The sequence below is a fragment of the Balaenoptera physalus genome, assembly GCF_965194825.1.
Source record: "Balaenoptera physalus genome assembly, chromosome: 13".
Classification (NCBI taxonomy): domain Eukaryota; kingdom Metazoa; phylum Chordata; class Mammalia; order Artiodactyla; family Balaenopteridae; genus Balaenoptera; species Balaenoptera physalus.
In genome coordinates, this window is record NC_138892.1 from 8248988 (window position 1) to 8272325 (window position 23338).

A 23338-nucleotide genomic window follows, 5' to 3' on the forward strand; every position below is an offset into this window, starting at 1 on the left:
TATTTCCTCTCTACTTTATAAGATATTAAGATAAAAAGGAGAATATATAACTTTGAAAAAAAAACTAGAGAGCCCTATGAAATGTAAGAAATAAATTTCTCCTGTTACATCTTTTACTTTGGAAATTAGGTATTGAATTAAAACGCTTTATGGTTCATGAATAACAGATGAAACCATGGAATCAATAGTAGGGAATTTAGCACATGGGAACACAGGAGGATCATTGAGTTTTGAGGCAAACTAGGGAGCTCAAAGAATAGGGTGAGAGATTGCTCAGGTGAGGTAAATGGCATTTCAGTGAAACTTGCTGATACTGAAGATAACAATTCTCAAAGGATTTAGTTTAACCATGTACTCTTTGATCTTGTAGTTGATGAGAAAAGAAAGTCCAAAACGACACACATGGTGCTCCTGGAGATCATTAAAGAAGAAGGCCTGTGAGTACTACCTTGTTCATCTTTGTTAGGTAGAGCAGCTCATTAGGAGATTCCTGGGCGTCCATCCTACCTACACTCACTTTCTATCCATTCCCAAAGCCTCACAGTGTTGTGAATTTGTAATTGCCTGACTCGTAAGTAGATACATAGTTGTTTTCATTTCCTTAAAGTTCTGTGGTTGACCATTTTGATTCTCGATCATGGAGTCTTACATGAAACCAATGAACAATAAACTGAAGAAGGTAATAGTTGTTTAGCTCATTCCTATCAGATGCATTCAGACCTGTGTACCTTTTTAAAATCTTTTTATTTGGAAATAATTTCAAATTTACAAAAAGTTGCAAAACTAAAATAGTACAAAGAATACCAGTATGTGCTTTAACCAGATTGACCTGTTGTTAACACTCTTCCGTTTGTGCTCATGCTTTCTCCCTCCCTTCCCCACTCCCTCCTTCTTTCTTTACTACACAGACACATACACACACCACACACAGATTTTTTTCAGAATTAATTTGAGAGTGCATTACATACCATACATCAAAGCCCCTTACCCCTATGACTGACATTTTCAAAGATGTGGACCTTCTCCCCTTATTTTTCCTTAAATAAAATTTTTCTCACTTTAAGTTTGCCTCATGTTTCTTCATGATTAGATTGAGTCTTTGCATTCTTGGCCAGAATAATGTATAGGTGAAATTGTGTCCTCCTCAGGATGTCACATTGGAGTCTCACGTATTGTCCACTTGCCCTTCATTGGTTAATTATGATTTCTTAGATTCAAGTTAGCACTGAATAATTTTATTTTTCCTCTTTTGCAACTATAAGCAGTCTATGAGGAAATACTTAATTTAGTATCATACAGACTCAGAAATTCAATAGTTTACAATTAATTACTTAATTATTTTGGTGCTCAAATTGTCCCAGGTGTGGCCAGTGTGAGCTCCTTCAGTCTGATTCCTGTGCCCTTATAACATGCCCCCATCACTTTTTTTTTTTTGCACTTCTATATTTACTTCATTTTAAATGTTCTAGCCCTGTAATAAAATGTGAATGATGCTATATTAACTAACAGCCATGAGGAAATTGTCTTTAATTTTATATAGTAATTTACTAAAGCAAATTGAGGGGGGAAATCAGTAAATCAGTCATAGAATGTATGTTGTTTCTTTGGTGTCATTAATGCTAGAAAAGATTTCTTGGTTTGGGCATCCTCAGAATGTAGAATATGTGTACAGTTTGGAGTACATTGTAGTGTAGGAGTGAACTTTGAGAATATGTGAATGATGATCAGCCTTTTCTAGGACTCTCATTTCTAGTGCCTTTTGTTCAGCATTTTTACTTTGCTTATTATGTTCTTCCCCTAGCCTGGCACCATATCGAGGGTGGTTTCCAGTTATCTCCAGTCTCTGCTGCTCCAATTTTGTCTATTTCTACACTTTTAATAGCCTCAAAGCAGTCTGGGTCAAAGGTCAACATTCTACTACTGGAAAAGATCTGGTAGTTGGATTTGTTGCAGGTAACTAAGTTTTCTGAATATAAGATATTTTTATATTTTATTGTTTATATTGTGGTCCATATACCCCCTGAGAGGTTATTTTAACACAAAGTAATGCTACAAAGAATGTAATTAGTTTTCTGACTTGACTCTGTGTGTGTGTGTAGTAAAAATGCATAACATAAAATTTACCATCTTAACAATTTTTAAGTGTACATTTCAGTAGTAGGTTTACTTACATTATTGTGAAACGGATCTCCAGAACATTTTCATTTTATAAATGAGAAGTTCTGTACCCACTAAATAACAACTCCCCTTTCCACCCTCCCCCCCAGCTCCTGGTAACCACAATTCTACTTTCTGTTTCTATGAATGTGACTACTTTAGATGCCTCATATAAGTGGAATCATGCAGTATTTATCTTTTTGTGACTGGTTTATTTCATTCAACATAATATGTACTCAAGGTTCATTCATATTGTAGGATGTAACAGGATTTCCTTGTTGTTTAAGGGTGAATAATATTCTATTGTATGTATATACCACATTTTGTTTATCCATTCATCTGTTGAAGGACATTTGAGTTGTTTCCACCTCCTGGTTACTGTGAATAGTTGCTGCTATGAACATGGGTTGTATGAATAGCTCTTTGAGTCCCTGCTTTCAATTCTTTTTGGATATATTCCTAGAAGTGAGATTGCTGGATCATATGGTGGTTCTTTTTTTAATTTTGAGAGGAACTACCATACTGTTTTCCGCACTGGTTGCACTATTTCAAAATTCCACCAGCAGTTGGTTCCAGGTTCTCCACATCCTTACCAACTCTTGTTATCTTCTGTTTTTTCTATAGTAGCCATCCTAATGAGGGCGAAGTGATAGTTCACTGTGGTTTTGATTTGCATTTCTCTGATGATTAGTGATGTTGAGCATCTTTTCCTATGATGTTGAGCATCTTTGGAGAAATGTCTATTCAAATCTTTTGCCCATTTTTTGAGTTATTTGATTTTTTGTTGTTGTTGAACTATAAGTTTTTTTTTTTTTAATTTAATTAATTAATTTATTTATTTTTGGCTGTGTTGGGTCTTCGTTTCTGTGTGAGGGCTTTCTCTAGTTGCGGCAAGCGGGGGCCACTCTTCATCGCGGTGCACAGGCCTCTCTTGTTGCGGAGCACAGGCTCCAGACGCGCAGGCTCAGTAATTGTGGCTCATGGGCCTAGTTGCTCCGCGGCATGTGGGATCTTCCCAGACCAGGGCTCGAATCCGTGTCCCCTGCATTGGTAGGCAGATTCTCAACCACTGCGCCACCAGGGAAGCCCTATAAGTATTCTTTATGTATTCTGGATATTAGCCCCTTACCAGATATATGATTTGCACATATTTTCTCCCATTTTGTAGGTTGCCTTTCACTCTGTTGATATGTCCTTTGATGCTCAAAAGTTTTTAAGTTTGATATTGTGCCATTTGCATATTTTTCCTTTTTTGCCTGTGCTTTTGGTGTCATGTCCAAGAAATCATGCTGAGTTTAATGCCATGAAAGCTTTTCTCCTATGTTTTCATCTAGGAGTTGTATAGTTTAGGTCTTTAATCCATTTAGAGTTAATTTCTGTGTGTGATGTAAGATAAGGATCCAACGTCATTCTTTTGTATGTGGAAATCCAGTTTTCCTAATACCATTCGTTGATGTGACTAGACTGGCCTTTCCCCCTCTGAATGGTGTTGGCACCCTTGTGAAGATCAGTTGACCATATACACAAAGTTTTATTTTTGAGCTGACTTCGCTTATTTTTATCCTCTTAATCCAGAGAGGAGGGTCAGTTATCCCTGTTTAGCAGCCTGTACCCAGAATTTATGGACATAAGGTCTCTTTTTTTAAAAAATGAAAATTACAATACCTTTCCTGCTTACTTTCTGGGGGTTTTTTTTAGGTTTTTTTTGTTTGTCTGTTTTGTTTTTTTGGACTGAGGATTGCATGCAATGTTTAACATGAACAGGACTGGCTGCATAATTTTCAGGGTCCAGTATACAATGAAAATGCAGGACTCCTTGTTCACAATTTATTAAGCATTTCAAGATGGTTGACACTAAAGCAGTAAACCAAGCACAAGACAGGTTACACAGTCATGAAGCCCGTGAGTGTGAAAGCATTGTCAGATGTGACAAAGAGTTTTTAGTGCACAGCCCAGTGTAGTCAGTATCACCATAGTCGTTAATACCTTAGGGGTTCATAGGGGAAAGGTCACTTTTGGCTGGGAGGTATCTCCTTATAGGAAGCAGTGCCTCTTGAGCTGAGCCTTGGCAGAATTAGTAACACTTGGAGATAAGTGGCGATGGTTTCTGGATGGAGAGAATGGTAGCAAACTGAGAGAATACAGGACCACATTTAGAACAGTGAGTTCTATAATTTTATGAGTGAGTGAAGTGAGTGTAGGAACATGAGCAATAAAGTTGGAGAGTTGAATAGGAGCCCAATTTTAGCAGGCTTTGGATCCTTGTCATCTGAGACTTCAGAAGCACTAAGGAGCCATTAACCTGATATTGTAAATATTTAGTTACTGTCTGTCTCAACTTAGTGGAATATGAGCTCTATAAGAGCAGGTATCTTTATCTATATATGGTATATCAAAGATATATATAAGATGCAGAGCAGTATCTTATATATACTTTATATATATAAGATATAGGGGCTTCCTTGGTGGTCCAGTGGTTAAGACTCCGTGCTTCCAGTGCAGGGGGCACAGGTTCAATCCCTGGTCAGGGAACTAAGATCCCGCATGCCGCACGGTGTGGCCAAAAAAAAAAAGAAAGTTAAAGAAATATATTACATCTATTAGACAATATATATTACAATTATAAATATATCTCTATATATAAGATAACGAATACATATGATACCTGCTTTTGTGGCATATGTATATATATATCTGTTCCCCCCGCCTTGCTAAATTTTCGGTAAGAATAATTCCTAACATGTAGTAGTAGCTCAATAAATATTTGCTAAATAAACAAAATATTTGTTGAATTAATCAGGGTTTTATTAAAGAGATGGGAAAAAAGTAGATCTCTTTCCTATGGGTTTTTTGTGTTTATCTAGTCTGTATCTAAATTAATTTATTTAAATGTTGCATGTTTAGTGTTAGTATTTTGTGGACTCACTTATTGATATATTCTTTGAAAAATTACTGATTTGGGAGCCACACAGTTGAATAATGTAAATGTCCATTTGAAATGAAAATGATTTGATTGAAAAATAGTTACCAGGCCAGGAGTATTCATGGCCCCCAATTTTTCCTCTTCACCTATATGAGACCACTGCTATTTTTTTATTTGGTCTCTGAGCCTTTCTTATGCTTAATACTCTCATTTTAGTCTTAAGTTGATTTTGATATAATAAACTTTCACTTGGACCAAATTTTTTTTATTGAGATATAATTGACATAATATTCTATTAGTTTCAGGTGTACGACATAATGATTCAATATTTGTGTATAATGTGAAATGATCACCACAAGAAGTCTGGTTAACATCCATCATCACAGATATTTACAATTTTTTTTCTTTTCTTGTGGTGAGAACTTTTAAGATCGACTCTCAGCAACTTTCAAATATGCAGTTCAGTATTATTAAGTATTGTCACCTTGCTGTACATCACATCCCCATGACTGACTTATTTTATAACTGGAAATTTGTGCCTTTTGACCACCCTCACCCCCAACCCCCGCCAGACCAACTTGCACGTAAAGAGTTTAACACACAGGGTTCCATTTTCTGAGGTAATAAATGAATACTTGTAGGCAGGTCACTCAGGATGGAAATCTGGAAGTCTTCATAGAGGGTGCTTTCTTACCCTCCGTGTCTGCCTGGTCTTCATGAACCATCAGTCTGTCTCTTAAATATCTCTTGAATCCATTCCCTCGTCTCCATGTCCATAGCCATTTCCCAAAATCAAGTGCCATCATCTCTCACTTGGACCATTGCTCTGTTCTGATCTCTTTGCCTCTCAAGTCTTTCTCACTAACATACTTTGCATAGTTCTGCTTGAAGTAGCCTTTCTAGAAGAATGGTTTTCAAACAGTGTCATAATTCAAAGAACTCAAGTTTGAGATTTGTTCAGTTGAAAAAATATCAGAATAGATCCAACCTTTAGAGGAGGAATCTTCTTTTTTACATAATTGCAACAAATGGCAATCTGGTATGATCTTTTATACTTGAGACCAAGTATTGGTAATACCTTGATTTTAATACTTTTTTGGGTTTTTTTTTGCCCACGCTGTGTGGCATGTGGCATGCAGGATCTTAGTTCCCCGACCAGGGGTCAAACCCGTGTCCCCTGAATTGGGAGTACGCAGTCTTATCCACTGGACCGCCAGGGAAGTCCCTTAATACTTTTTAGATTACTGTGGTTCATATGTATTTACATTTAAAAGGTTATGACTCACTGTCAGAGACTAACTCATATAACTTCCCATGAAACTACTAGTTTATGAAATATATGATTAAATCTTCTCCTTTTTAGGTGTCCAAAGTTGTTTGTTTGCTGTATCTGGCATCCCATTATCTACTAGGTACACACAACCCCTTGTTATTCTCTCTCACTGTGCTCTGCTCATTTTCTTTTTAACTCTTATGCAGTTTATAATTACAATAGATCCTCCCATACCTAAAACAGCTAGACTGGTATGGTAGGGCAGTTAGTTTTAAAAAGTCAGTGGAAGTAGGGACTATCATAAATAGCCTACATGCCTTAAGTATTTTATTTTAACCTAAGATATGTGAATATATACTTCTCCAATTTTTTGTATGGCCAAGGCATATCCACTCACTGATGGAAGTTTTGTGCTTTTTTTCTTGTATAACCCATACCTGTAAATGCTTTGCCTACTGTAACAGATATGACCAACATAAGCAGGTTTGAGAAAAGACATAATTCACTCCTGGTAAGCCTAAACCCCTGTGGGATGGAAGTAGAAGAGCACGGGTACACTAGGGAGTAGCCTACTGGCCGCAGGTATCAGCGTGCTGTGGCATCTGTCGGTGTGTCCTGTAAAGGGAAAGAGGAACACAGATTTCTCTGGTGAGTCCATTATATGGAACTGGTTAAAAGAGATCCCACTGTATTAATATCATTCTAATTCACTTACATTCTGAAATGTTTTCTTGTGAGCGTGAGAAAAGAATGGAATTACGCTTGACGTACAGGGAGAACCCGTGGGTCTGTGTTGATTGTGAACATCATCTGTTACATGTCTTGTCAGAGAAATGATTGAGAACTGCTATTCTAATATCCGAATCTGATTATGTTATGCCCAGCTTCAAACCCTTCAGTGTCTGCCGCTTGCATGTAGGATGGAGTCGTGGCTCCCTCAGCAGAAAAGGCCCCCCTAGTACAGGTGCAGGATAAGAGCCTAACATACGGGATCTGCTGTGATACTGCTTACCTCCCTATCTTGGTCTTTCCTATTCCTGTTCTCCTGTGCCAAACTGTGATTCCTTGAATAGACTGAGCCCTTAGTAACCTCATTCCTCTACAGCAGCTGTTGTCGGTCTGAAGCAGCCTTACTGCTTTTTTTTTTATCTTATTAACTCCTAGTCATCCTTTTATTCTCATCTCAAACCACCTTCTCTTCAGGAAGCCTTCCCTGTTTCTCATGTCCACCACCCCCAAGTTTTATTCTGGGTTAGGTGCCTACCCTCTGTGCTCCAGCTCTGTATATACCTCTGTGTCAGTGCTTACTCCGCTGGATAACAATAGTCTGCATATTTGTCTTTATCTTTTACTAGACAGTGAACTCCTTAAGGGCAGAGACTACATTTTTTTAAATCTCTGTATCCCCAGTGCCTGGTACACAGAAGGTGCTGATTAAATGTTGAATGAATGAATTCAATTTAAAGGTCCACTCCTCCTGTAATCTTCATCATTTTACTAGTTGCCCTACCAAAAGTCTTGAATTCATCCTCTTTCTCTTTGACCCCGCCTCCAGTCTGTGAGCAAATCCTATTGCCTGTTTCTTCATATGGTTTCTAGAATTCAGCCCCTTCCCCCACTACCACCTGTGTCCAAACCACCACTAAATCTTGCCAGGATTATCTTCAGAGCCTCCTAACTGATGTCCTGCTTCCTCCTTTGTCCCCCTCAATATGTATTCAACACAGCAGCCAGTGTGATCATGTTAAAACATAAGTGAGGGCTTCCCTGTTGGCACAGTGGTTAAGAATCCGCCTGCCAATGCAGGGGACACGGGTTCGAGCCCTGGTCCAGGAAGGTCCCACACGCCACAGAGCAACTAAGCCCGTGCGCCACAACTACTGAGCCTGCGAGCCACAACTACTGAGCCCATGTGCCACAACTACTGAAGCCCATGCATCTAGAGCCCGTGCTCCGCAACAAGAGAAGCCACTGCAGTGAGAAGCCCACGCACCGCAACAAAGAGTAGCCCCCGCTCACCGCAACTAGAAAAAGCCCGCGCGCCGCAACGAAGACCCAACGCAGCCAAAAATAAATAAATAAAATAAATAAATTTAAAAAACGTAAGTGAGGTTGTATTATTTCTCTGTTCAAAGGACTCCAATTGCTTCCCTTCTCACTCAGAGTAAAAACCAGAGTCCTTACCTTGTCCTACAAAGCCCTGTGTCACCTGGCCCGCCCGTTCTCCTCACTCACCCCATTGCAAGCCTCACTGACCTCTTCTCCAGGAACACTCCTGGCATGCTTCTGCCTCGTGGCCTGTGTACCTGCTGTTTCCTCTGCCTGGTTACTGCGTGGTTCACTCCCTCACCTCCTTTAAGGTCTTTCCCTAAATGGCCACACTGTTGAAAATGGTGCCCCTTTCTACCCCACAAAACTTTATCCCCCTTCTCTGCTTAAATTTTCTCCTTAACCTTATCCTCTAACATACTACATATTTTACTCATTTATCCTGTCTTACACCATTAGAACATAAGCTTCAAAAGGACAGGGATTTTCATTTTTTATTTACTTCTGTATCATCAGCACCTACTTAGCACACACTAGACACACAATACGTATTTGATGAGCAGACCATGGATGACTGACTTGCAGGTCATAAACATTTACTTATCCTAAAATACACATAAAGTTATTTAAGAATTGCAAATTCATACCTCAGATAAAAAAACACCTATTAGCTAGTTTTATGTGTTTCCAGTTGCTCTTAGAAGGTAGGTTTAATATCAGTAAAAATAAAATTTCTAACAGCTCTTGTAAAAAAATAGGCTATTGGGGTGAGAATGAATTCCTATCTTTTGAGATTTTCAAAAATAAAGTGAATAATCACCTGGTGATTGGATTAGATGCGTGGATGCACAGGGAACACACGGCCACGTCTGGAGACATTTTTGGTTGTCACAGCTGGAGGATGCTACTGGCATCTAGTGGTAGAAGGCCAGGGATGCCGCTCAACATCCTACACAATTGCACCCCTGCCCTGCCCCAAACTAATAATTATCCAGCCCCAGATGTCAGTAGTGTCACAGTTGAGAGACCCTTGATCAAATGAATTTTGTAGTCCTTTATAATGCTGTGATTCTCCGATTATAGGTCCTCTCTTTTTCTGAAGGTAGGGAATTCCTTGGAAATCACTTTTGCGAGTTTTAAACTCCTCATAACATGTTTTTATATCTTAATGCTTAACCGCATTTTTACAATAATTAAAACAGCTTTTTCTCTTCCTGCTGTGAACCCTGTCATTGTGTTACAGTCACCGTAGGAATGAGTTTCATTATCGCCAGGGAGAACTAGGAGCAGTATTATTGTTACTCCACTTCTTCCAGGAACTTAGAGAGTTATTACTGTTTATTTTATTTTCACAGAAGAAAGCCCAAATAGCTTAATACCCTGGGGAAGAATTTGAGAGCAGAACCTTACAGATAACTTAAATGAAGATGACACTTGCCATTTTTATGAAATTGGAATTTTTATCAAGAACTCTTTTTGAATGCCAATGGTGTTATCATTGTTGTGACAGTTGAAGTTAATTTCCTGTCCTTAGGCCTTAAATCTGGTAAGGCGGGTTTGTTCCTTTAGTGTATCAAGTTGCATTCCTTTGTAAGGAGCTAAGCACTTAGATTTATGACCCTGATCTGCCATTTTCTTATCTCAGTGGTCATTGCACGTGTTCCCCAGAAGTGCACCCAATTAGCATTCTCCATTTTTGTTTTCTGTCCTTAACTCAGGAGACTCACTACTAATAAAACTTTGTTTTTAACATTCCAGAAGTAAATAGCTGTGTTTCAATTATCCTTGAATCAGTGAGTGATTTTAGTGAGTGTGTTCAGTTACTGTTTTTCATCTTTTAGTTTTGGTTCTGTTTTCTTATGAATGATTTTTTATGAAGAAAGAAAATAGAATCATTTGAATTGGAAGAAAAACAATTTCCTGTTCTTAAGTAGATAAGGTATTAGTATTCCCATCTTAGAGCTGAAGTAACAGCCATGGCTTGGAACTGGCAGAAGAATTTTCTACACATAAATAAGCAGACAGCTTTCTTTATCCTGCAGCCGTATCCATCGTGCTTTAGTCAGAGTCGGAATCACTCATCATGTTCGTTTGCAGCTTGTTTTTCCTCCGTGGAATGTTGTCCTTTGCTTGATTATATAGGTTGCAAGTTTCTAGTAAAGTTTGGATCCTCAGGTATTTTCCCAGAACTCATAAAATAATAGTGGTTAAAAAATACCTCTCCCTCTATTTTGGCTTAGAGGATTAAAGAACTTCTCAGATAAAAAGCTTTGAAATACAAAATGTTCTTACAAGGACTTTATATTATTTAAATGATGTGATGCATTTTTGTACTTGACAATGTCCTTAGAATCCTCTCCATCTTTCAGCCTGTGTTAATAATGGGGATATGTAAGCAGAATTTCAAATAGTGGCTAAATCTTAATCTTTGCTGCATTGCCTCTGAAATGTTTTGTGTGTGCCTACCTCTTGAATAGAACATGAAGGGAATTTTGATTTCCAAAGAATTTATTTAATGGGCAACCTATTTCATTTGTTTAGAAAGGTATGTACACTGTGCCTGTCTACAGTATCCACAGAAGCTTGTGATCTCTGGTTCTGAGCTCTCCTGTCTTCATCTTAAAAAAAAAAAAAAGCGGTAGACTGCTCAGTAGCACTTTCTAGTCTGATTTTTCTGGCTGTTGATTTTTTTTTTGTTAAGTGATGTGTACATTATATTGAATAGGAATACATTATAAAGTCTGGGCAAATGGGCGTGTATCGATAGTCTTCTATCTTGGCCTCTTGGGCACTGGTGCTTTTGTAAAATGAGACTAGCAAGAACCTCTAGTTAAGCCTTTTTCAGATTATGATCAATGCCTCAAGTGATAATGTATGACTATACTGAGTCATAACCAAAGATGACTCCTTTGTGTTACGTGAAAAAATATAACAAATACAACTTATAAAATTATTTGATAATGCCTTTTATTTTGAGAAATGTGTTCTCACAATGTTTCTAAGAGAGAGGTGCCAAAATATCTTACTTTTGCAACTGCATTCAGCTAAATGAAAATTTAGAATTTGAATTTCCTGGTGTTTTCACCAAGCTTAGCCTTCGTGCTTTCTATATATAGTATGTTTTGAGATTCCTTAAATCAAAACATTCTTAATCATGTTGTATTTAAATGGCTTTTAGTAAAAGAAGATTTCTCTTCCTTATAATTGTGCCTCTTGGTTCTTCAGAGTATGGCTAGAGCCAGATAGCTTGATATACCATTGTTTGCTGAGTTTGCTCATTAGTTTACTTGTTAAGTATTTATTTAACAAACATTTATAAAGTATATACTGTGTGTCAGGCACTTTGTTACAAGTCTGTCTGGTATTTTTCTCTAATCATTTCAGGACTGATGAGGAATATTTTAATAACTCAAGGTGGTGTTAAATTGGGATCATGTGTTTTCAAAAAAGAAGCACCTGGCTCATTGTATTGTTCCACTCTGAGGCCACCTTGGGCGGCCAAGATCCCCATCCTTAAACTTGTAAGGATTATGATGCTTGTGAAACTGTTTCAGGTGTTTTTGTGGTGGTTCATAACTACTGCTTGCTGCCTGCCTATCCTAATTCCCCAAGTGATGAAGAACTCTTCTGTGAGCCTTCAGTCCCTGTTGAAGCACTTTCAAATGTCACACTTTCTCTCATTTATTGTACTAGATCCATACTCACTTAAAACCATGTGAGCTACTTACATGAGAGTTGTAAATTGTGTGTTTTATGTGATATTGTCATGGACTTATTTAGCATGTGATCAACAAGTCACTTCCCTGTCTTAAAGCTGTTTTTAAAAACTGTACTTAGAACTATATCAAAATTGCTACTTTGGTGGTTATATAAATTGACAAACAGATTGCCTCCTATTATACAAATGAGGAAACTCAGTACTCTCTTCATGTGGAGAAGTACTGCTGCCAGCCCTTCTGCTATCAGCAAGGCTTCTGAATTGCTTCTAACAGTAGTGGCTTGTGTTGTACCCTGGCACAAAGGGACACCTTACCTTAGGTCTCCTAGTAGGTCAGTGGCAGAAGTATAACTGAAACACTGGTGTGTAGCTTTAACACAAGACAGCAAAGCTTAACAGGTTACATTTTGCTTTCCCTTTGTCTCTCCCCCTTTCCTTTTAAAGGAGTGGTGAATGTGCTGCTAACCACTCCACTCTGGGTGGTAAACACCAGACTGAAGCTGCAAGGGGCAAAATTTAGGAATGAAGACATTGTACCCACCAACTACAATGGTGTTATTGGTGAGTGTCTCTTGGGTGAGTTCCTTTTTAAAGATTTTCTTTTCTCTTTGTATCTGGAATTTATCACCATGATAATGCTACAACCTCAAATCTCAGTGCCCAACAGTAAGTATTTGTTTAGCTCACGTGTCTCTGGATTGACAGGGATTTGACTCATCTAGGCTGACTCCAGCCCAGGAGTCTCAGCTCCATGTGTCTAGGAGTCTCAGCTCCATGTGTCTAGGGGTCTCAGCTCCATGTGTCTCTCTTCCTTTTCCTGGGACCAACCTGAGCATATTCTTCTCTTGGTGATGGCAAAAGCACAAGAGGACATGCCCAATCATACAAGCATATTTCAAGCCCCTGTTTGCATTTTGTCTGCTCACATACTCTGGGCCAAAGCACAACCAATGGCCAAGCCTCAAGATAAGGGGTAGAGAAATATACCCATGGAGTATATCCCATGGAGCATAGGTGGGAGGGGATGAATATTTCTGAAGAGAAATCTGCTACTTTTTTTTCCCTAGTGTTTTCTTTAGATAAAGATACCAGATTAGCATCTGATATCTTTGTGCTTCTGCTTTTTAATAGTATTACATTGCCAGGTTCTCCTTTCCCATGCTTCCATCTTTGTAATGAGAACAGTGGTTTTCTTATAAGGCAATCCTATAAAATGGACTCCAGAGAACTATCTAATCTTCTTTTTTTAATAAATTTATTTATTTATTTATTTTGGCTGCATTGGGTGTACGTTGCTGTGCATGGACTTTTTCTAGTTGCAGCAAGCGGGGACTACTCGTTGTTGCGGTGCATGGGCTTCTCATTGTGGTGGCTTCTCTTGTTGCGGAGCAGGGCTCCAGGCACGTGGGCTTCAAGAGCTGTGGCACGCAGGCTCAGTAGCTGTGGCTCGTGGGCTCCAGAGTGCAGGCTCAGTAGCTGTGGTGCACAGACCTAGTTGCTCTGCAGCATGTGGGATCCACCCGGACCAGGGCTCGAACCCATGTCCCCTGCATTGGCAGGCAGATTCCCAATCACTGTGCCACCAGGGAAGTCATCTCTAATCTTTTTCTGTACTGACCTTTGTTGTGAAACACATGGACTATCAGTTCACAATTCTGTGTAGTACAGAGGTCCCAGTGGTGGTGATGATTACTTAGGAAAACTTGACATGCTAACCCCAGGTTTGTCAGGAAGGGTTGCCTGTGAGTGAAATTGGTCTCTCAATAACTTGGTGACGGTCAGTATCTGATGATTATTCAAAAGTAGTTAACTGATTAACTTGTCATTGCAAGAAGGAAGTCTTGATAGAATCAGTATGATAGAATACTAATAGAATCAGGTTTGTGTTCTGGGTACATTGTCTTCTCTAGTTAGGGGATTGTCATCAAAGGTCCTTGATTTCTTGCTCAGATGCTTTTCACCAGATCATTCGCGATGAAGGAATCCTGGCTTTATGGAATGGCACATTTCCCTCCTTGCTGTTGGTCTTCAATCCTGCCATCCAGTTCATGTTCTATGAAGGTTTAAAACGGCAGCTTTTAAAGAAACGAATGAAGGTAAGCCCTGATTCTGAAAGCAGCAGACAATCCCTGACACCTTCTTGCTGTTTAGATTGATGCAGTTTGTTCTTCCTTTGCTTTCCAGCTTTCTTCTTTGGACGTGTTCATCATTGGTGCAATAGCCAAAGCAATTGCCACCACGGTCACCTATCCTCTGCAGACAGTACAGTCAATTCTGAGGGTGAGTGCAGGGGTTCTCCCTGCATTTAGTCAAACAACATTCTAAAATACGTGGTTTCCCTGTTTGAAGCAATGTTAATAAAGCAGTAAAGTAGTCCGGAGCATTCCTCATCCATTTTTTCCATTATTTGATATTTTGCTAACCAGTCTGGCTGTCAGTTGGTTTCCTATTTGGTTTGGAACGAAGTTTACATTTGCGGTTTCTTTGGTAACATGCTGTCTCAGAAAACCCAAATATGGAAGACATTCTTTATTTTTATTTATTTATTTATTTTAATTAATTAATTTATTTATTTATTTATTTATTTATGGCTGTGTTGGGTCTTCGTTGCTGCTTGCAGGCTTTGTCCAGTTGAGGTGAGCAGGGGCTACTCTTTGTTGCGGTACGTGAGCTTCTCATTGCAGTGGCTTTTCGTTGTGGAGCACGGGCTCTAGGCATGTGGGCTTCAGTAGTTGTGGCATGTGGGCTCAGTAGTTGTGGCTCGCGGGCCCTAGAGTGCAGGCTCAGTAGTTGTGGTGCACGGGCTTAGTTGCTCCGTGGCATGTGGGATCTTCCAGGACCAGGGATCGAACCCGTGTCCCCTGCATTGGCAGGCGGATTCTTAGCCACTGCGCCACCACGGAAGTCCCGGAAGTTCTTTAAAGACCTCAGGAAAATATAAGTTTGCTTCCTTCACATTCAAGTTGATTTGCTTGGTGCCCAGGGTAGATTTTCCTTTATAAGATCAGAGATTCATTCAGGAGGAATAAATGATTTAGCTTTTCTGAAGCACTTTCAAATTTGTAGCTTTTCATTCATTCAGTTATTTATTCATTGAAATATTTTTAAGCACCCACTCTGTGTGAGGAACTGGGTGCACACGGTGAATAAAAGCCATAGTCCCTGCCCTTATGGAGGTAACAGAGGAGAGAATGAACATGTAAATAAGCAAAATAAATAGGTAATTGCAAATTGAGGAAACAGCTATAAAGGAAGTGAACAGCATTCTATGATTTAGTGGAGAGGGGCATGGTGGGGGTCTTCTCAGGTGGCATGATTGGAGATGGGCTCCTCTGAGGAGCCATATGTAAATCAGGACTTAAAGGAAGGTAAGGATCCAGCTGTGCAAAGAGCAGAAGAAAGAGCATTCCAGGTAGAGGGAACGTGATGTACCGAGAGCTTGGTGAATCCTAGGAACTGAAAGGAGGCCATTGTGGCTGGAACAGGGAGCAGGTTATTAGAAAAGGAGCAGGGAGCCTATAGGTAAGGACGAGATTTTATTCTCTCTGCAGTGGGAAACCTTTGCAGGGCTTTAGACTAGAGAGTAATGTGATCTGATTTACAATTCGAGAAGATTACTGTGACTGTTCAGTGGTGAATTGGTCAGAAGGCTAAGAGAAAAGGAGGTTGTCAGGTTAGGAGGCTATTTCGGTCATACAGGTAAGATGTGAGGGTGGCCTGGACTATGGTGGTAGCAGTGGGGAGGAGAGATTCGAGGTCTTTTTGGGAGAAAAAAGTCAAAGGACTTACTGATGGGTAAAATGAAGGTGGAAGTGTAAGTATTTCAGTTCAAAAAGATTATTCCCTTCTGTTAAAAGTATTTTTACTAATGTACTATTTTTAAATTGGTACTTAATATAAAGAAATTCAGTAGCAGTCAAATAAATGTATTTTGACACTTTTATAATAGAAACATATAATGTGAAGAGCTTAGATTGCAGAGATTCTAATTAATTAGTGTTTATCATAACTTCTTAAAGGATTGGAAGCCATACCATCAGTATCTAAATCTTCATCGTGGGCATGGCTTTTTCTTTTGAGGTAGAATTTTCCCCATGATTCTCTGTAAAATGAAAATTCTCATGCTTGCTTCATTGAAAAAATATTTCTTATTTTCACTTATTTCATTGAAATAATTTATTTCAATGAAATAAGAGGATTAATTAAATCTAAATACTAATGGATATTTTTATTACCATATGCTGTAACATGTTACTCCAACATAATTTCCTCTGCAAGTGGAAATTGAGATAAAGAAAGCGGTAGCAAGCAGTAATTATTTATCTTTTTTTCTTCTTCCCCAGTTTGGACATCACAGACTGAACCCAGAAAACAGAACACTGGGGAGTCTTCGGAACATTCTCTATCTTCTTCACCAACGAGTAAGGTGAGCTTTGTAGATGGTTCACATTCTGTCCTCTCTCTTTTTTTTTTTTTCTTAATTTATTTTATTTATTTATTTTTGTCTGCGTTGGGTCTTCTTTGCTGCACGCGGGCTTTCTCTAGTTGTGAGCGGGAGCTACTCTTGGTTACGGTGCACAGGCTTCTCATTGTGATGGCTTCTCTCATTGTGGAGCACGGGCTCTAGGTGCGTGGGCTTCAGTAGTTGTGGCACGCAGGCTCAGTAGTTGTGGCTCACGGGCTCTAGAGCGCAGGCTCAGTAGTTGTGGAGCACGGGCTTAGTTGCTCCGTGGCATGTGGGATCTTCCCAGACCAGGGCTCGAACCCGTGTCCCCTGCATTGGCAGGTGGATTCTTAACCACTGTGCCACCAGGGAAGCCCTCTGTCCTCTCTTTTAACAGCCCTCTCTGCCAAGAAGTGGTTGGATTTGCTTACCTTGCACTTCTGCCTTGGCAGTGGCAGCCTAGAAACCTGTCCCTTGCCTGCTGTGCTCAGACATTTCTCACTTTAGGGGCTAAGTGAGATATGACAGCATTTTGGGAAATTATGGAAAAGTTTAGGTCCTTATTCTTTGTTAGTTACAAAGATTCAGTACTCCTTTAGAAAGGGAATCCTCCTATGAAATCCTGCCATTTGCGACAACATGGATGGACCTTGAAGGTATTATGAAGTAAGTCAGGCAGAGAAAGACAAACATGTGATTTCACTCATATGTGGAATCTAAAAACAAACAAACTCATTGATGCACAGAACAGACTAGTGGTCACCAGAGAGGAAGAGGGTTCAAGGGTGGGCAAAATGGGTGAAAGGAGTCAGCTGTACAGTAATGGATGGTTACTGGACTTGTGGTGGTGATCACTGTGTAGTGTATACAGATGTCAAATTATAATGCTGTATACCTGAAACATATAATTTTAAAAAATAGAGAGAGCCCTCCTGTAATCTAATATAGAGACCACTCTGCTGAGTAGTCCTCCATCGATGACATGTCCTATCACCTCTCGTAGACAGAAATAAGCAGCTATTAGAGAGTAGCAGTCATAGCGGGAAAGGGAGGGAAGAGTAGGAAGAGTTACAACAATTATCATCATAATGATGACAACAGTGATGGTGATGAGGAGAGCAGCTAACACTGTTGAGTGTTTGCTATGTGGCAGACACTAAACCAGACGCTCTACCTGGCTAATCTCACTTAATCCCAACAACAGCCCTATGAGGCAGGTACTGTCGTCATTTCCCCGTTTCATTTAAAGAAACTGACCCCTAGGGAAGTCAAATAGATCAGCACCTTTGAAGCAAAAGCTGCTGTAACTTTATTACTGTTTCTAGATGTAAGATATTTTAAAATAAATTTATTATAAAGATAGAATATGCTTGGGATAAAAAATAAAATCAAAGATAAAGAATTGGTATAAAGTAAAAAATAAATGCTGACCATACCAAGTGTTGGCAAGAATGTGAAGCGACCAGAACTTTCCTTTGCTGGTGGGAATTTAGAATGGCACAACCACTTTGGAACGCAATTTGGCATTTTCTTATAAAGCTAAACATACACCTACCATAGACCCAGCCATTCCCCTTCAAGGTATTTACCCAAGACAAATGAAATGCGTCTACACAAAGACCTGTGCATAAATGTTAATAATGGCTTTATTTGTAAGAGTCAAAAACTGGAAACACCCCAAATGTCCATCATCAGATGAGTGGATACAAGTTGTGGTATACCTATACAGTGGAATGCTATTCAAAAAGGAAAAAGAAATAATTACTGATACATGCAAAAACGTGGATGGATCTCAAAATAATTTTTCTGAGTAAAAGAGGTCAGTATGAAAAAGATTTCATACTGTATGATTCCACTTATATAAAACTTAGAAAATGCAAATAATCTACAGTGACAGAAAACATATCAGTGGTTGCTTAGGGCCAGAGTAGGTGGAGGGAGAGTGATTGCAAAGGGACGTGAGGATACTTTTGCAGGTCATGGATATGTTCACTACCTTGAAGATGGTGATTGTTTCATGGGTGTACCCATCAGTCAAAACTCATCAAATTGAAGTCATTTAAACTTCAGTAAAGCTATAAATATGTGCACACCTACTGTGTTTTCTCTCCTATCTCTTTACCAAGAGTTAGTCACTGTTAACAAAAAGTGCATGTATTTCCAGAATACTGTATAAAACATATAATTTGGGTATTCATTTTTATACAAATGGAATCATATGGTAATACTGTTTTGTACCTTGCCTTTTTGTAAAAACGTTACAAACAATCCTTCACATCAATATCTGTACATTTATCTAGTTTTTTTAAATGACTGCGTTTTTTGTTACATAATATGCCATAATTTATTGACCAATACACTTATGATAAATATTTAGTTTGTTTCCAGGTTTTTGCCTTTACAAACATTGACAAATGAATAGCCCATAAATTTAGCTTTGTATACCTCAGTTATAATTGTAGAGAAAATTCCTTGAAGTGGAATTACTTAAGAAGTTTGAACATACAAAATTTTGATAGCTATTGCCATGTTGACCCAAAAAGATGATACCCATTTCCAGTTCTACCAGCATTGTGAGAGTTAAGAAAGATGTAGTTAAGAAAGTTAAGAAGGTAGTGTCAACAGGAAATCTTTAGAGTTATATAGTTTTTAAATTCAGCGTGTTTTTACATCTTTCATCCTGTTTGGTTCTCACTCAGCCTTGTGCGTGTGGAAGGGTGACTATATTCCCATTTTTGCAGATCAGGAAGCAGGTTTAGAGAAAGTGACTTGCCCAACACCAGACAGATGCAGGCAGAGCCAGATGTTCAAACTCACGCTCAGTAAGCACTCAGGGACCATTGAATGAATGTTCATCCACTAGAACGTTCTACAATGATGGAAATACCTGTTCTGTTCAGTAGGATTGCCACCAACCACGTGTGGCTGTTAAGCATTTGAAATACTGCCAGTACAATTGAGAAACTGAATTTTAAATTTTATTTAAATTTAAATGACCACGTGTGGCTAGTAGCTACCATATCGGACAGCGCAGTATACCATGCCAGGCCTCTCCAAACTTTTGATTGATTAAGAACACCTGAAGTGCTTATTAAAATACAGATTCATGCCTCCCCTCTGGAGCAGGGTCTGGCAGTCTTCATTTCTAAACAGACCCTGGTGATTCTGATGTGAGTGGATGTGAAGAAAATCAACACTACTGTGTATCTTTCCTTTACTACTGACACAGAGCACTTCACTTCTGGCACTTCCGGTCACTAGACGTTGCGTGGGGGGTTCCCCGCACCAGGCAGTTCTGTGTGATACCAGCCGGGCGTCCCGTGATTTAACTCCGTTCTGATGCTGCGTACCCGGGGATAGCATTAGATCCCACAGGTTAAGGAAGGGCTCAGTCCTAGGATGCTGACCCTCACTTCAGATGACAGTCACAGGTAGTCGGTCCCCAGGTTACACAAAACTTCTGTCTGACTTGGCTACGAACTGGAGGTTGCCATGACCTCCTCCCCCTTGGGTATGATTGTTTGCTAGAGCAGCTCACAGAACTCAGGGAAAGGGAAACACGTACGTTTACCAATTTATTAAAGAATACAGATGAGTAGCCATATAAAGAGATCTGGGAGGGTCCCAAGCACAGAAGCTTCTGTCCCCGAGGAGTTGGGGTACATCACCCTCCTGGTACATGGATGTGCTCACCAACTTGGAAGCTCTCTGAACCCCATACTTTTGGGATTTTTATGGAGGCTTCGTTATGTAGGCATGATCTATCATTAACTCCATTTCTGGCCCCCTCCCCTCTCTGGAGAATAGTGAGTGGGACTGAAAATTCCAAGTTTCTTATCACAGCTTGGTCTTTCTGGTGACCAGCCCCATCCAAGAGCCCACCAAGAATCACCTCATTAGAACAGAAGACACTACTATTACCAAGGAAATTGAGGGATTTAGGAACTCTATATCAGGACCTAGGATCAAAGACTAAATATTAGAATAAGAAATGTTCCTAGTGCTCTTATCACTTAGGAAATTACAAGGGCTTTAGGAGCTCTGTGCCAGGAACTGAGGACAGAGACCAATATATATTTTTTCTGTTATCTCCCTTGAGAAACATTGAAGTGGACTTTCTTGGCTTTCTTGGGGGAACATAATTCAAATTAGTCAATGAACTAGAAATTCATGGGTCAAGGCTTTTCATTCCTATTTATCACATGATTTGCTCCAAATAATAAGTTTTCACACATAGCAAATGTATAAAATGTAGAATAGCTTCTGAATGGAGCGCTTGATTAGCTTTAATCTCTCAGTCTGCGTGCTGTATATAGCCCTGGAGTTGCTGATGAACTAGCATGTGAGATTAATTCACTCTCAAAAAGTAGCTTTGGAGACATCATTTACTCTGAACTCCTGGTTCTAGCTGAAGCACTCTTCTCTGTGGTTAGAACAGTGGGTCTAAAGGGCTGGTGTCCAGACTGGCCTCATCATCCTCATCACCTGGGAGCTTGTTAGAAATGCAAATTCTTGAGTCCCATCCCAGACTTAATGAATCGGAAACTCTGGAGGGGACCCAGCAATCTGTGGTTCACCAAGCTTGTCCAGTGATTTTGATGTATGCTAGATGTGAGAACCACTTGGTTAGAAGATCAAATGTGGACTTCCCTGGTGGCTCAGTGGTTAAGAATCCGCCTGCCAATGCAGGGGACACGGGTCTGAGCCCTGGTCCGGGAAGATTCCACATGCTGCAGAGCAGCTAAGCCTGTGCACCACAACTACTGAGCCTGCGCTCTAGAGCCCACAAACCACAACTACTGAGCCCACGTGCCACAACTACTGAAGCCCACGTGCCTAGAGCCCGTACTCCGCAACAAGAGAAGCCACCACAGTGAGAAGCCCGTGCACTGCAGCGAAGAGTAGCCCCCGCTCGCCGCAACTAGAGAAAGCCTGCGTGCAGCAACAAAGACCCAATGCAGCCAAAAATAAATAAATTAATTAATTTAAAAAAAAAAAAGAAGATCAAATGTATGGGAAGACTCAGAATTGGAGAGCTTTTCATTTCTGTCACTTTCTCTCATTTTGTTGAGGCTACAATGATCTAAACCAATTGGCAGCTTTCCTACCATTTAGGGACTGTTAGGTTGAAATAACTGAGTTGGGAGAGTGTTAAAGTCAAGATCTAAGAGTTCTTTGTTAGATCCCAGATTTTGGCATAAAAATGGTTTTAGGATTTTAGGATCTGTACCCTATCTGTGGGATACTGTCAGCATTCCACTAATTAATGGTGGCTGTGAAGAAATACTAAACTTTCATCAATCCCCAAATGCGTTTAAAGATAAGAAGTACTTAAACAACAGAAGTCCGTTATATCTAAAACATCCATTGCTTCTTTTGATCCAAAGAATAAACCTTTGCAAAACAGTATTGCTTCTTTGAAAACCTTTTGTTTTTTCTCACCTCTTTCCTTTTAGGCGTTTTGGAATAATGGGACTCTACAAAGGCCTTGAAGCCAAACTGCTGCAGACAGTCCTCACTGCCGCTCTCATGTTCCTCGTTTATGAGAAACTGACGGCTGCTACCTTCACGGTCATGGGGCTGAAGAGCGCACGCAAGCGCTGAGGCACCTTCCACCGCCAGGCACTCAGAGATGCTCAAGACAGGGGATCCTTCTCTGTGAAGAGAAGCGGTTCCCCTTTTACTTGCGCCTTCCACTGAGAATTTTACCCTCATTGGCTTGAAATGCATCTAAGTTTACACATGGAGTATAGTCAGCTTGACCTGTTACCAACTTAGTTTTTATGATGGTTGGTTGACTCTTGTGGGGGAGGTTGGGCCAATGGCCATATGAAAAGAGAACATTATTGAAAACCTAAAACTGAAAGTTTATGGGGGTTTATTGGTTTTTTTGAGGGGAATAGACTCTTGCTCTCATGTATAATCTTTTCCAGGTAAAGTCTTTTTCAGATTTACCAGATGGTCCCTTTCCCTTGAACCCTCCCCCAGGTCCTAGGGCAAATTTGCTACCATGTAATTCTCCTCATATACTCTTGTATGTCTTCATCTTGGTATTTTCTTCACTAAAAATGTTATGACTATGCCATAAGCATGACTTTATTTTTCTTGGCATTTTTTTTCCTCCTGCTTAAGGAAAGGTATCTTCTTTAGTGTGTGAGCTATTTATTTTGTGGGGGAAATGAAAATTATTAATTCCAAATGATTCTTGTATAAACTATTTGTAAATATCACTTATTTAGTATTTGACATAATTTTAAAATACTTATTTTGAATCAACCTTTTCATTACAAAACTTGAGGTTTTACGTTCATCCATATAGGCCCCGATAAATTGTCAGCACAAAAGTCATTCTTAAAAGTTGCCCTTTATAGTATTACATTGAGTTTACAAGCAGCTGGTACAAATCACAGAAAAGGGAGAGGGAGCAGATACCTTGTTTAGGCTCTGGAATATTATCTTCTTTTATAAACTCTTGGTAGAGACTGTATATTTTGAGAATAAACTTGATTGAGGTTATTTATATTCGGAAACATTCCTTAGAGTCCTGCCTACTCAAAGAGTGGTGCCTCAAGCAGTAGCATCGACATCACCTGGGAGCTTATTGGACACGCAGTCCCAGATCTTCTGAATCATATTCCGCATTTTAACAAGATACCTAGGTGATTTGTACTCACGTCAAAGTTCAAGAGACCTTAGAGCTCTTGACCCCGCAGAAGATACAGTCGGTTTCAATTATGGAAACCAAGACAAAGATTGTTCTCAAAGGAAAGATAG

General features: G+C 39.6%; 1 protein-coding gene and 1 long non-coding RNA gene across 6 annotated transcripts in view; both read left to right on the forward strand.

The window, feature by feature from the left end:
* The window catches only part of SLC25A17 (solute carrier family 25 member 17), a 47234-nt gene extending 24154 nt beyond the window's left edge, over window positions 1-23080 (forward strand). For 2 of the 4 annotated variants that reach the window (XM_082420691.1, XM_082420689.1), the window contains 7 exons: window positions 371-437; window positions 1802-1953; window positions 12565-12696; window positions 14071-14216; window positions 14305-14400; window positions 16464-16546; window positions 22021-23080. In XM_082420691.1, coding sequence (XP_082276817.1) covers window positions 371-437; window positions 1802-1953; window positions 12565-12696; window positions 14071-14216; window positions 14305-14400; window positions 16464-16546; window positions 22021-22168 — 824 coding nt within the window. In that variant the 3' untranslated portion in view covers window positions 22169-23080. The remainder of the gene's footprint in view (window positions 1-370; window positions 438-1801; window positions 1954-12564; window positions 12697-14070; window positions 14217-14304; window positions 14401-16463; window positions 16547-22020) is intronic. The other 2 variants (XM_082420692.1, XM_082420690.1) reach the window with 1 other exon arrangement.
* Window positions 1965-8463, forward strand: LOC309641086. 2 transcript variants are annotated; one of them, XR_014252515.1, is made up of 2 exons: window positions 1965-7001; window positions 8081-8463. It is a non-coding gene; the product is annotated as an uncharacterized lncRNA (long non-coding RNA). The 2 variants fall into 2 exon arrangements; XR_014252516.1 differs by having other exon boundaries at window positions 8084-8463.
* Window positions 23081-23338: the final 258 nt, after the last annotated feature.